The 14,092-nt window shown below is 46.6% G+C and overlaps 1 protein-coding gene across 1 annotated transcript; it reads left to right on the forward strand.

The window, feature by feature from the left end:
* The first annotated feature begins 1,505 nt into the window (after positions 1-1,505).
* On the forward strand, positions 1,506-3,318 carry NKX2-8 (NK2 homeobox 8). Its single transcript, XM_065685918.1, has 3 exons — positions 1,506-1,668; positions 2,773-3,173; positions 3,208-3,318. Exons 1-3 carry the CDS (start codon positions 1,506-1,508, stop codon positions 3,316-3,318), a joined length of 675 nt encoding a protein of 224 aa, XP_065541990.1.
* Positions 3,319-14,092: the final 10,774 nt, after the last annotated feature.

A 14,092-nucleotide genomic window follows, 5' to 3' on the forward strand; every position in this document is an offset into this window, starting at 1 on the left:
GGAAACGACGGGGACAGGCGCTGCGGAGCGCGGGTGGGGAGCGTGTCTCGCTCCCGCCCTCTGCGGAGCTAACGCTTGACCCACGCTGCGCTACCCGACTTAATCAGTCACTTCTGCCCCTGCCCTGCCGCTGAGGACCGAGCCCGCCCGCTGTGGGTTTGAGTTTAAACGGCTCATCGGGCTCCGTGTTCCCATGTCATATTTCTTTATAAGTCCTCCGCTGCCATCGAGGCTTCGCGGGACGGGGCCGCGCGGTGACAGGCTGCGAGGAGCCGTTTGTCTGCGGAGTACAGCACAGCTGCCGCCGGGCCCCAGGCCGTGCCCAGTCGCTGTCTGCAGACGTCTGGACTGGGGCTCCGGGCTTGTGCGCTGATGCTTTCGGCAGAGGAAGCAGCTCTCTCCGGGCAGGGATGGGATACGCCCGGAGAGATAGATGATAGATAAATGCGCCGTGTTTGATCTTTTCTCCCTCTCTCCAAGCTTGAATTGTTTCAGTCACACATACATATCGCCCAATGATCACATATGCCCCAATACTCCTTGGTGGTACGACGCAAAATGGTGCTAAAATATATTTATCTCCTACCCCTCCTCCTGACTCTGGCTTATGGACAGGCGAGTGTTGGGCTCCCTGCGTTTCCTCAGCCAAGATCACACCACCACCCTTCCTGGGAGAATGGTGCAACTTTCAGAACCATGCCCAGAGAGGCAAAATCTCCCCCGAGATCCCATCCCCTCCACGCACACACCCGCCAGCCTTCCCCGCCGACAGCTCAACCGAGGTGTGAAAAATCCCCCACTGAGGTCGGAAACCTGCCAATGACAAGAGGGAGAATTGGAGGTAGCACGATAAACAGCCCGGGGAAATAAAACAAATAACGACTTAAATTCCTTCCAGGTTTAAAGAGAGAGGGAAGAGGGGGGCAAATAAAGAGGGAGAAGCGGGGACGGGGCTCTCGGCAGGCTCTGCGGATGTCCTGGGAGGATTCACTTTGTCTGCGGATAGAAGGGACGCTGGTGGCTTTGGTGGCGAATGGAGGGGGGTGGTTGTTGGTCATCCACATGCCACCCAAGATGTTATTCACTGCTAACAATTACCATTATCTGTCCCCACTTTTGGCTAATCAGACAGAATATGTAATGATGAAGCCTGTTTCCTGCTGTCTTTGGGAGGTAACGGGTTATTCTCTCATGGGGGTGGCGGGAGGGGGGGTTACACCTACTCCCATTAGGGCTTTAGCACTTGACTAATTCAGGTACTTAGCATCCTATAGACAGGGACGGTTTGAAAGCAGGCAGTGTTTTCAGTGGGGAGGACTGTTTATATAAACAGGACACCTCTGTAAACGACACTAATATTTGGGGTTAGGTGGCGATGGAAGGGAAGGTCCTCTTGAGCTGGGAGATTCCTCAGTAACTGGGAGCAGTCCTTTCCTCGCAGATTTTAAGGGAGGGAATTCGAGGTTTTGGAACGATATTTTTGGTGTGTGTGTACACAACCTACCATGGCCACATCTGGCAGGATCAGTTTTACAGTGAGAAGCATTTTGGATTTACCAGAGCAGGATGCTAATAGCATAAAGCAAGCTTCTGACCATCACCACTCAGCGAACTACACCGGCTCGCCGTACCGAGGGTGGATAGAAGCAGACAGAAATCACTATCCCTGTGAGTATGAAACGGACAGGAATTCGTCATCTCCGCACAGCTCTTTTATTTATTCCCCCTATTCCTTCGGGCAAGATGCGAAGAAGGGAATAGCCAATGTGTGTATCCTACAGGATCGAGGGGATGCAGGATGGGAATTTTATAGAATATTACTGAATCGCAACAATGAAACAGCAGGAATATCGTGGCCATGAGCTTAAGAGAGAAAAGATTAATTTTCACACACACGCGTACGTCTGTCATGCTCCCAGCTATTGCAGAAAGCAAAACCCCAGCCTGTGTCCGCCCGTCTCTCTGTGCTTACCGTTTAAGCTCGCTTCTCGGGTTTGTCCTTTTTTTGTGTGTGTGTGTGGTTAGTTTTGGTGCTGTTGTTGCTTTTGGGTTTTGTTTTTTTGATGTTTTGTTTTTTTTTTTTTTTAATTATTCTTAGTTTTTTTCCCCGTTTCACTGTTGCAAGAAACCCTGCCTGTGCGTGCCGGCGGGGTTCGCTTACTCCAAGCACCGCCAAGGGAAGCATAGCACATCCCTGAGCCTCGCCTCACTGTGCCTAGATCTACACATCTGCCATGGTGGAGGGCAGGCTCCGGCCCACAGCTTCGGCTCCGTAGCGCATTGGTCTTGCCTTACACGCGTAAATGGTGCCGCAGATATAGGGTATTTAATGTGCGTGCATGGGGGGAGGCAGTCTTTTGGATGGATGCGGTAGCCTTGCTAGGATAAGTTGAATATTAAGGTCATCGAGCGGCTGAAGAAAAGCGGTAATGAAAGGAAGGGGCAGCCCGGTATTACGCTTTAGCACAGGGCGAGCACAGACGCTACCGGCCAGCAAGCCCCTGGCGTCCGTGCCCGTGAAGGGATCTGCGGCGGGCAGAGCCTCTCCCCGGGGGGTGAAAAGCCCGCTCCATCCTGTGGGCCAGGTTGAATGTATTCGGGGGGGGTTAGCTCACATCTCTTGTTGACTGTCGGGATTAATCCGGCCCGGTAAACAGCCAGGGCTCTCCCTGCAGGAGGTGCTCCGGCTCCCGACGGCCGCTGCCTCCCGGGCGGCTGCCCCAAGGCCAGGCCCCGGCCGTTCCCTATCTCTAACGCCCTCGCTGTCCTCAGCTTCCGACGAGAGCGGCCCGGAGCTGAGCTTGCCCGACTCCACCCAAAGATCGCTCCCCGCCAGAGGCTCGGAGGCCGAAGAGAAGAAAAAGAAGCGGCGGGTGCTCTTCTCCAAGGCGCAGACCCTAGAGCTGGAGCGGCGGTTCCAGCAGCAGCGGTATCTCTCGGCGCCGGAGCGGGAGCAGCTGGCTCGGCTGCTCAGCCTCACTCCGACCCAGGTGAAGATCTGGTTCCAAAACCACCGCTACAAGATGAAGAGGGCACGGAGCGAGGGCCCCGGAAGCCCCCAGCAGCGCCCTCCCACCCTGCTGCGCCGGGTGGTGGTGCCGGTGCTGGTGCGGGACGGGGAGCCCTGCCGCGGCTGCCCAGCCAGCCCCCCCCCCGCCCGCAGCCCGCCCCAAGCCGGGCTGCACCCTGCCGGGCTGCAGCGCCCAGGCCGCCCTCGCCCTGCCGGGCTACCGAGCCTGCCCGCCCGCAGCCGCCCTAGGCGTCTTCCCCGCTTACCAGCACTTAGCGCACCCCGCCGTCGTCTCCTGGGGATGGTGACAGCGGCGCCTCGCCCTCCGGGGCCGGACTCATCCCACGGGCGAGGGGAGGCCCGCTCCAGCCCCGGGCTCCTAGCGCGAGGAAGCCACCGGGGCACCGTGGCTGCCGGACTCGGGCGGGCCGAGCGGCAGAGTGCGGCTCCGGGGCGGCGGTGCTGCCGGCCGGGGCGAGGCTCGCCTGGGCAGCTTCCCCCAACGTCGGTCCCGCTGAAGGCGCGGACTCCGGGTGCGGCTCTGATTTTGTAAAACCTCTGCTCTTCCTGCTCCTTTACCTGAGATTCCTTGTTAAAGACATAACAATAACAATCCCAGCGACGTAGTTTATTTTAAAATAGCTGCTTCTTCCAGTGACTAATAAAATGATTTTCTGGAAAATAATAATATTTTTTTTTTCCCCGACGGAGAAGTGTAGTTTTGACGGCTGGGGTCTTTCGTAGGATAACTTCCCGTGCCATGAAGGCTGAGATACTTGTCTCGATCGCGCAGGCGGATTTTCAGTTTCGTTTATTTTACTCACGTGCGCCGGTAAACCGCGAATAAAGTTTGCTGCAAGCATCTCATTGTAAGCCGGGTAATATTTCCTACAGAGAGAGTGAACGCCGACAGCCCCGTCCCTGGTGGAGCCAGGACTTCTCCCTTTGGGCGGCCGTGCCCGAGGGCCCGGCAGGGCAGCGGTTCGCTGTGGTCTTTTTTAGAGCCGGTAAAACAGGATTCAGAATTAAGCCAATCTTCCCGTTAGTCTGGACCTCTTCCAAAGATCTACCGAGGAAAGAAGAGTAGCCAAGAGAAAATAGTAACGCCTTTTAATACCCAGAGAATTACATTTTGAAACGCTTTGATGAACAATTGCTTTTATTAATTTTGCTGGGGGAAAAAAATTATATAATTGTCCTGGCAGCGGCAAGTGGGGGAAACCCTCAAAAACCAAACCAAAACAGGTGTCTGAAATACAGTTCAGACCTTCTGCCTCCATCCCTCAGATGGAAGCGCGGATCAGGAACACGGAGGGAATATCTGGGAGAGAAGACCCGACGGGGACTGATGCAGACAACCTCCCGCCAAGGAAAGGCTGTCGAGGGAAAGGGACCCGGAGAAGCGGTTTGGTTTGTTTGTTGGCTTTTCTTTATTCCCTGGAAGGGGATAACTTCAGACCAGATGTGCCTCTGAGATGTGTCCTGCTGCCTACGCTTCCCGGGGAGACCTCAGGGAGCAGGGATGCGGGGTGGCAGCATAGCCCCTCTCCTCTGCCCGCTCTGCCTTCCCCAGGGCTGTGCCCCTCCCGGGGGGCGGCTCGGTTTCGCCTCTGTCCCCCCTGCGGGAGGATCAGACCGAGCTGCAAGGCAGAGCAGGTTGGGGAGGATGAAGAGACGCCGGTCCTCCCTCCCACCTGCATCCCTTTCCCTGCTTGGGCAGGGGCATGTGCCAAGGAGGAGATGAAGAGCGGACCAGGCTTCTGGGATGGGCGGGAAGGACCCGAGGAAATGTGTCACCTGTTTTTGTTTGGGTTGTGGTTTGGGGTTTTTTTTTAGTTGTTGCTGTCTTTCTCCCCCTTCCCTTTATTTTTCCTGCTACCATCCGAAACTTTTTTTTTTTCCTCTCTTTTTTTTTTTTTTTTTTTTGGTCTCAGCTGCTGGCCACCTTGTCTCCCATATGGATGGGGTTATCTTAGAAGAATCTCCCGGAGAATCGCTCCTTAAACCTCCTTTTGTCTTGAGGGTTGAAAAGAGCATTGTTCTGCATGAAAAGGACCTAGACAAAATCCGCACTGTTTCAATTCAGGACTGTTTAATCAGTCCCTAGTGACAATTTTATGGGTTTTAGGCGGTACAATAGTATCTTTTAAAACCTTGTGGCCTTCATGAAAACAAAGGGCTTGAATTTTATGGGCTTACAACTCCAGTTAGAACAGTGCCAATGTGTATGGGAGATTATCAAATTTGTATCATAAAACCCCTTTATAATAAATGATTGCTGGAAGCTGGGGAGGGGCGGGGGAAGAAGGGACCCGGACTTCAAGCGGTGGACTTTGTTGCATATAGTTTTAAAAGTGCACATGCTGCTTTCTATCTTAACCCTTTGCGACTCAGCTGTGCAGCACGACCAGCCGTGGAAATAGTGTGACATCGTCATTAGAAACGGAAACAAAGACAACAGGAGAAGAGTCCTCCTTTTCCTCACCCCAAATCTACCCTCCTTCAACTGGTTGAGGGTTTGGCAGCACCTCACCCGGAAGGCTTCCTCCCTGTCTCCTTGGGTATCTGGGCTGCTCTCCTATCCTGGAGCCCACACATGGACATAGCAAAGATCTGCAAAATAAGAAGTCTTCATTATGTTACTGCTGTTATCAGTTATTTCTCATACAGGCAATTGCAGAGGGTACTAGGGTGTCTCTTCTCTTCCCAGCCCCAGGCTGTAGTGATTTCCTCATCACCCACTGCAATGTCCACTTATATAGGTTTCCTTAGGCAACATGTGCCTTTTCTTAGCGCTGCCTTCTACCAAGCCTAGGGACTGAGAAAGGTGTAGTTCTGGGTGCAAGCAAAAGCTGAGGTAGTGCCCTTGCAGGCTGAGGAGAAATCACGGTAAAGGGGCAGAGGGAGGATGACAGAGTCAGGTTCAAGTACTGGGTAAAGCAGCCCCCTAAGTTTGATACATACAAGTAGAAAGAATATATCAAATAATATGTCAATTCAATAGACTATGAAGGTTTACAGTAACAAGCAAAAGCCTTGTGAGGAAGATTGGGTGGATTGAAAATACTATTTTTCCAAAGTCCTGTCAAAATTTTAAGTGTATTTAACAAGGAAAAGTAATACGTTAACCTTACCAGTCATCAAGCCATATGTAGGAGACATATCTTAACAAATGTCAGTAACAGCAAAAGAAACTTTCTGTCTTTCTGTTATGTTGACTTGGTTTTTAACAAGGCATGAAATAGTCTTAGTTGTTGATTTGGTGTTTGTTTTTTTTTTTTTTAATTCCACCTCAAAAGATGAAAGCCCCTGCAATCTCTGCCTTTTCTCCCTTTCTTTGGCCTGACCAGGTCTCACTTACTTTCGCCCTGCAATTGCACTGAAACTAATGACTAAACATGCCATGGTCAAGTTTGAAATGCCACCTTCAGCTAATGAAAAGCATTCCTATCATAGAATCATAGAATAGTTAGGGTTGGAAAGGACCTCAAGATCATCTAGTTCCAACCCCCCTGCCATGGGCAGGGACACCACACACTAAACCATCCCACACAAGGCTTCATCCAACCTGGCCTTGAACCCTGCCAGGGATGGAGCATTCACAACCTCCCTGGGCAACCCATTCCAGTGCCTCACCACCCTTACAGGAAAGAACTTCTTCCTTATATCCAATTTAAGCTTCCCCTGTTTAAGTTTGAACCTGTTACCCCTTGTCCTATCACTACAGTCCCTAATGAAGAGTCCCTCCCCAGCATCCCTATAGGCCCCCTTCAGATACTGGAAGGCTGCTATGAGGTCTCCACGCAGCCTTCTCTTCTCCAGGCTGAGCAGCCCCAACTTCCTCAGCCTGTCTTCATACGGGAGGTGCCCCTGTCCCCTGATCATCTTCTTAAAACATCTTCTCAGGTGCCTTATTCTTAGTCAGTAAATAAAATATTCACTTTGCAAAGGTCCAGCCCTATTTCAGAGGGAGCTCCTGACCACGTTTGTTAACTCAGAACTCAGGCGCTACAAAAAAATGTACAATAGTTCTGAAAAAGCATATAATCGAGTTTCTTTGCAATAATTTATGAATCTGGAGTGTGCACTCTCCACTACATATCTATCATTAGTCTTTAGATGTACACACTGTACATGTTAAAAGTTGCAACAGACGATAAACATCAGCTCCCAGGCAGAACTCTGCTGTGCAGATTTAGGAAAGGCTCCTGGCAGCCTTGCAGTATGTATGTCTGGGTTAATAACCCATCTGGACTGTGCTGTTGACTAAGTGCATGTCAGGTCTGTGGAGCTTTGGACTTTTCAACCTTTCCTGCCTCGTAGCATTTGACAGGAGTAAGCTTTCCATCCCTGGTTAGAGTTCAGCTGATACTAGAGGGGGACAGTGGGCTCACTTTGCTTTCAGAAACCAGTGGTGCCCAGCATTATCTGTGGAGGAGCACAGGCTTCTGTGCTGTGGTACTCAGTGCCCTTCACAAACAACATCTCATTGATTAAGGTAGTGTCTTACTGGACTGAAAAACCTGCTGTTTCTTAAGAAGATGGGAACAGCAAGGATACAAGGAATAGCAGTTTCTGAGCCTTATTAATAACACTCAGCCCTTTCATCAAAAACCTAGATAGAACATTTTTCTCAGCTGGTGCTTCCAAACCTTGAGCACCAGTCCAGTCCCATATATATTGCCCATCAGGTAGTGTACTCCATTCAGAATTCCTGCCATGACCAAATAATTGCAAAGCAAAGACTCCACTACATCTACTTGACATTAAAAAAAGTCTGATGCTGCCAGCATCAGCAAGGACAGAAGAACACCAGGCACTTCACATAACTTCCATGAGGTTTCTAACACGTTAGCTAAAAGGGAACTTCCTGTGGGAAAGGAGGCAGTGGATGCAAAGTTGCCCATGTCAGAGAAGTTGCTTTATATTTCTCAAGCCTAAAGCTCTGCTCAAGTATCACATAGGATTAGAGTAGCTCAGATCAGCAGTAACTAGTGTCATTAATATGATAAAAAATCACACATCTCCAAGATTTAACATGGATAAGAGATTTCTGCCTGCCACTAAGCACAGATTACTGAGCTATGAGATCAGGATTGCTTTTTATCATATTCAGGCTTACAAACGTATTCCAAACAGTGAAGGCAATCAGCTCTCTGGACTGAGGATGTTGGTAGTTGTGCCAGTTTTCTTCCTGTTTTCGCAGTCCTCTTCTATTTAAAAGAGGTGATGAAGTGCTTTGGAAATATACCCTCCAAAGTTAGGTACCCCAAGCAAAAACTGGGGCACCTGTCTTCAGAGCAGAGCTATACCTGCCTTTATATTCAGGACCAATGCAGAGAATGAGCCCATTTCAGACATCCACAGGTCTCAGACTGCTTTCAGACCAAAAGGAGACCAAGTCATTTAAAGACAATGCCATGTTAGTTACTTCTTCATCAGCCTTTGCTCCATCTAATGCTTAAACTTGAGAATTAGCTACCCTCTTCAGAACCTGATGGAATTTGCCTCTGGATGAGGAACACTTTAAAAGAGAAAAAAGAACAGAGAGAAACAGGAAAGAGGTGTAGACAAGCCAGCAGCACACAATGGAAAGAATAAATCTCCTTACCAGTTCTGGAGCACAGAGGGTGCATTCCTATAAGAGTGTCTGTGCTACTTTAAAACCAAACTCCTCAGGGGCATTTGACATGCAGAACAGTCCTCCCTAGTTCATAGTCGTCCCCAAAGACAAAAATGATTTCTTGATATTCCCAACAGTCACAGTACTTTGCTTTGCAATATCCATTGGCAGGAAGCTTCAGACTTTGTAAACTGGCAATGCAGTTTTCCTCTAACCTCCTTATTTTCCTGTTGTAGGTGGATAGGAGATTTGGTACTAAGTTAATGACTTTGTGATATTCAGTCCTAATCAAGATTTTACTGTATCTTAAGTATAGCCACTTAAAAATACATAGAAAATATTGAACTGGAAGAAAAAAATTAATCCTTATTTTTATAAAATAGATTGATTCATGTAAGTACATATGAATAGACAGTCAAATTTCAGTATACTGTTGCTACATTGGGGTGTTTGCATCCCTTACCCCATACTCGTTACATGTACTGGAGTTAATCATATCTTTCTTTAGCTGTTATAAAAGGGCAACTAAGAAGAAAATATAATACTGACACTTTTCCATATCTGAATATTGTGGAAAATGACTGAAGATCACTACCATCTGTTGTATTTTTGATGGGACATGTGACTATTTGTGTTAACTGTGGTTTCATAACACCTGTATTAAGCCGCTTGTTGTTTTATTTTCCACCACTACTGCTGTCTTTCTATAGCCATTCTTCCAGGTTTGTCTCCTGTCTTGGATATCTTTTACACCTATCCCATATGTTCAGCATTTTTCAAGAAAGTAAACTTCCATGGAAAGGTTGCAGCCCAGTATAGAAAGGTGCCGAGTGCAGTGGTTTTCTGGAAGCTGTTGATTTGCATCTTTCTGTTGTTTGTGTGCATTTTCGTAGAGCTCCTAATTGGACACATCTGCTCTCTGCAAAAAAACAGTATCATCCATGGTGACTGCTTTGCTACCACACTTCAGCAAATGCATCAGCTGCTGCTAGCTGGGCACGGGTTGGGAGGTCCTTCTGATCTCTTCTGTTTCCCAGTTGGTTTCAGAGACCACTGTGTTATCAAAGATCTTTCTGTCCTATTTACATATACAGCTAAAAGGCAGACATGACTGTTTTTACTCAGCTCTTTGTTTTACTTCCCTTGCATTGGCCTCAGGAGGCCACACCAATGCTATTGTGTCTTCAGCGTTGAAGTTCTGCCTTCATCACCACAAGTATTATTTCTTCTATCCTGGTGTACCTGCCGTCTACTGAAGGTTGAGGTTGTGTTAATATTCTTCCCTTCCTCAACTTGTCTTTCAAACCAGTAATTTAGTACTCAGTTTTCTTCAGTCATGTCTAACATAATAATCTTGAGGAAATAATTTTACCACTTTCAGAACAAGTTATCCAACCAGTTTTCTCAGTACCAATGTGTATGCCTGTGGTTACTTTAACATTTGTCTATTTAAATTTGGCTAGCAAAACCTAACTTTATGTATGCTTCAAAGAAACCTTTATTATTGTTTTTGGCTTTGAGTACTACAGTTTTAGATGTTTCTTTGGCAACAAAGAGTTGAATTTTGAGCGCACCGAAATTTCAAACTGCTACAGGAATAGTGGTGTTTATATTCTAAGAAAGATGCTGATGTACTCAAGAGCCATTGTGCAAGAACCACAGGAAAGATGAAGGCTTGGTGATAATCTTATCGTGTGAAGGTTGGGATAGTCGTCCTGTCTATTCTAGTTTGCCAAAGAGACTGAAGCAAGCTAAGTTAAAGCACTCACACATAAACATTGTTGTAAGAGGCTCTTCAGTTTAGTTGGCAAAGTTTAATGAGGTCCAATAGATAAAATCTAGTTTGAAATCTGACTTGCCTCTTAATCCGTTAGAATAATTAGTCATTTTTACCACAACTTAGTGGCAAATTCCCTGACTCTGAAAAATTTTAATGAGATATTTGAACAAAAAATATTCTAGTTTAATCATGTATGTTGATCTTGTGTTAAGAATTAATTCCAGGGATTCCCATTGCTCATATAAAGATGACAGTGCTTGATCAGAATAAGCCCTTTTGACCTTAAAACATGGACATCTAAATTTGCTACCCTAGTGGACTTCAGATGCCAGAACAGCCCCTGTCATCAACTCATGAAATTATCACCACCCTTGGGCTACTTTAATTTCAGCTGATCAAGAAAGAACCCAATCAATCAGAATTACTAAGGTAGTTTTGAACTGCTGGAAAGCTCTTCAATGCTACTGTTGCATACGCCAGTTCACAGGTAAATGGCTTGTCTAGAAAATTTGCTGAATTTGGGGTGGATGTAGCTGCAAGGTGGGGCTGAACAACAGCACAGGCCTTTTGTTGTATGGCATAGCCCGCAGCCCACACTGCTAATGACAGGTACCAGTTCTCCTGGGCTGCTAAAAAAGTCTGTGGTCATCCTCATATGTCACTCCATGTCTCTGTTTCTAGCAACACCCACCTATCAGTTTGCAGACATCCTAGGGCAGCAATTCACCAAAAAGGCCAGATCTCTACTCCTCTCCCAGTGAGTTTAACCCCAGCCAGCGACTAAGCACCAGGCTGCTGCTCGCTCATCCCATCCCCGTCTTACCACAGTGGGATGGGGAGAATTGGGAAAAAAAAAAAAAGTAAAACTTGTGGGAACAGTTTAATAACTAAAATAAAGTACAATACTACTAATAATAATGAAAAGGGAGATAACAAGAAGAGAGACATAAAATTAAAAGAAAAAAAACCCAAAACAAACAACAAACACAAGTGGTGCACAGCACGATTGCTCATCACCCACTGACTGATACCCAGCCCATCCCAGAGCAACGATCAGCCCCTCCTGGCCAACCCCCACCAGTTTATATATTGAACATAATCTTCTGTGGTATGGAATAGCCCTTTGGCTAGTTCAGGTCAAGTGTCCTGTTTCTGCTCCCTCATGGCTTCTTGTGCCCCTCCTCACTGGCAGAGCATGAGACACTGAAAAGTCCTTGATCAGGGTAGATGCTACTTAGCAACAACTAAAACATTGTTATGTTATTAACATTATTCTCAGACTGAAGCCAAAGCACAGCACTGAACCAGCTACTAGGGAGAAAATTAACCCTATCCCAGCTGAAACCAGGACACCCCAGCACCGTTTCCCCTCTGCTATGGAAGTACGAAGGTCTCACAGGCTGTCTTAGATCTCCTTCTGGTCACTGTCCCTTTACCCTCTGGCATTGACTTCACAGAAAATGAGGGCTGCTAAGGATGTCTTCAAACTAGGTTCCCAAGGGCACCTTGTAACAGCTAGGAAAAAGAGCTGGAAAATCAGGAGACTGAGGAAATATATGTATGACTATTGCTTTTTCTTTCCTCTTCTCTTGCTCTCTCTCTCCACCATCAGGCTATGCCTACTATAGAATCAGGCCAGTAGCTGCTCCTAACAGCCTCACTTTGCATTTTTTGCTATTGTCACTGTACCAGCCAATCATGTAAAAAATTATATATTGACTTGGCAGGTGCTTCTGTTTTGAACATGATTAAATAACTTTTTATTGTCATCTTCAAAGCATTTTTATGGTCATTTACTGAGTGAAAGGGGCTCTGATTTTGTGAGCATCTGCCAGAATATGTTTGATCCTGTCATCATTTCTTCAGAAAATCACGCGCCTGTAGCTAAAGTGCAAGATACGGTAAGTGCATGAATTGTCCATTGCACTCTGCACTTACAACACTGCCTTCATTGTCAATGATAACAACAGCAGGGGAGAGATCTTGGGAGTTAAGCTACCTGCTGTTTTCTCCTTGATGTTTGAGCTCTTGGATGCTGTATGAATCTCGGATGCAAAGAGCAGCTTCTTTGTTGATGCCCTATTTTACTGGTTATTTAAACATGGTATGTTGTTTGTAATTATTGCTGACTAGAAAGGAGGATTTCCATTTCACAGGAGCTGCTGGGTGTTTTGGTGTGTATCAGCGTGGCAGTATTACAGCACTGATGGAGACCTGAGCTGTACTTTGCTGCTGCTCGTGGAGCTGGTCTACAGACCACTGGGCATTTAATTTTAAGTTCTCATTGTACTCCCACATATTGTGCAGAATTCATGTGTATCCCTCAAATGTCCCAGTTTCACTGAATCAGCACTTTTCTGTGGAAAACCAGTTAGAGCACTCCCTGTCAGCATTATCTATCTATGCAACAGCCTTCATTGACCTTCATCTGGGCTAACAGTCCCTGTGCACATCAAAATAGAAGTACTTCTTCCTAGCTGAGTTAGGCTAGTGATATTGTGTGGATGAAGCAAAGAGAGTTACAAGTAGCACATCTTTGTTTAAATTTAGCAGTAACCAGCTGGCCACATTCTGTAGGAAGCAGGAAGGGAGGATTCACAGGGAGGGAGGGATCTGATGGAAAATCAAGCAGAGGCTATAAAAACATTTCTCTAAAATGGTAGCATAATGAAAAAGGGATGCCAAGCAAAGAGCTTACTGATCATCTGTGTATCACTCTTCTAGCGTACTCCAGCTAACTCATGCCTCATTTCGGGTGGGGGGGGGGGGGGGGCATGCAGGTGTTGGGAAGGATTGCTTCCCACACATGGTATTTTCTGCAGGATTCTTTCCCACAGACAAAACTTGTTTGTACTTGATTATCACTCTCTGAGACAGGCTGTTGAAGTGCAAGGTGTAAAAGCCAAAAAGTTGGAGTATGAGATCATCAGTATTCCTGAGAACAACAAAAATGAGACTGATAGCAGAGGCTTCAGCCTCAGAGGGAACCTGTGGACTAACTGGTTGCATCGTTCCCTCGTTTCCATACCTGTGTCCCTCAGGACTGCTGATCCTCAACCATTGCTCTGCCATCTGTGTTTCTTTTGATGCTGGCTGTGTCACAACTGCCCTCCTCACCTTTGAAAGCCATTACTTTTCTTTCCATAAAATTATCAATAAAGAAATGAAGTTCATATAAAGTCAGTTCTCATGGAATGATTCAAAAGACAAAAGAGGCAGTTAACAATAATGGCTTTTGATATTGTAAAAAAACAGCTCCTCACATCAGAAAGGCAAAAATGTTTGCTTTCAGGACCTCTTTCTTTTGGCTGGGAATGACAAAGGAAGGAGGCTGCTGGAGATATCAAACGCTCCCATGAATATCTCTAACACAGGAATATTTCTGGCTATATTAGTGCTTTTATGCTCATGAGTCTATGCCACGTTTTCAAGACCATGCCACAAAAGTATTAAAAATCAGAAAGTTAGATCTCAAAAATCACGAGGCCAGTGCAAAGAATCATGAGATTTAAAGTGATAACCATTTCCTGGCTCCCAGTTTCTTTTTTGAAGAATATTTTTGTTACATTTTAAATGGGTTTTGATCTATTTTCTTTTTTCAAAAGAGCTTGTTAAGCTCAATGACAGCTAAAATGACATGTGTTCGTACATGTTGCCACTTCATCATTTGACTTCATGA

Source organism: Lathamus discolor, chromosome 6 (assembly GCF_037157495.1).
Source record: "Lathamus discolor isolate bLatDis1 chromosome 6, bLatDis1.hap1, whole genome shotgun sequence".
Classification (NCBI taxonomy): Eukaryota; Metazoa; Chordata; class Aves; order Psittaciformes; family Psittacidae; genus Lathamus; species Lathamus discolor.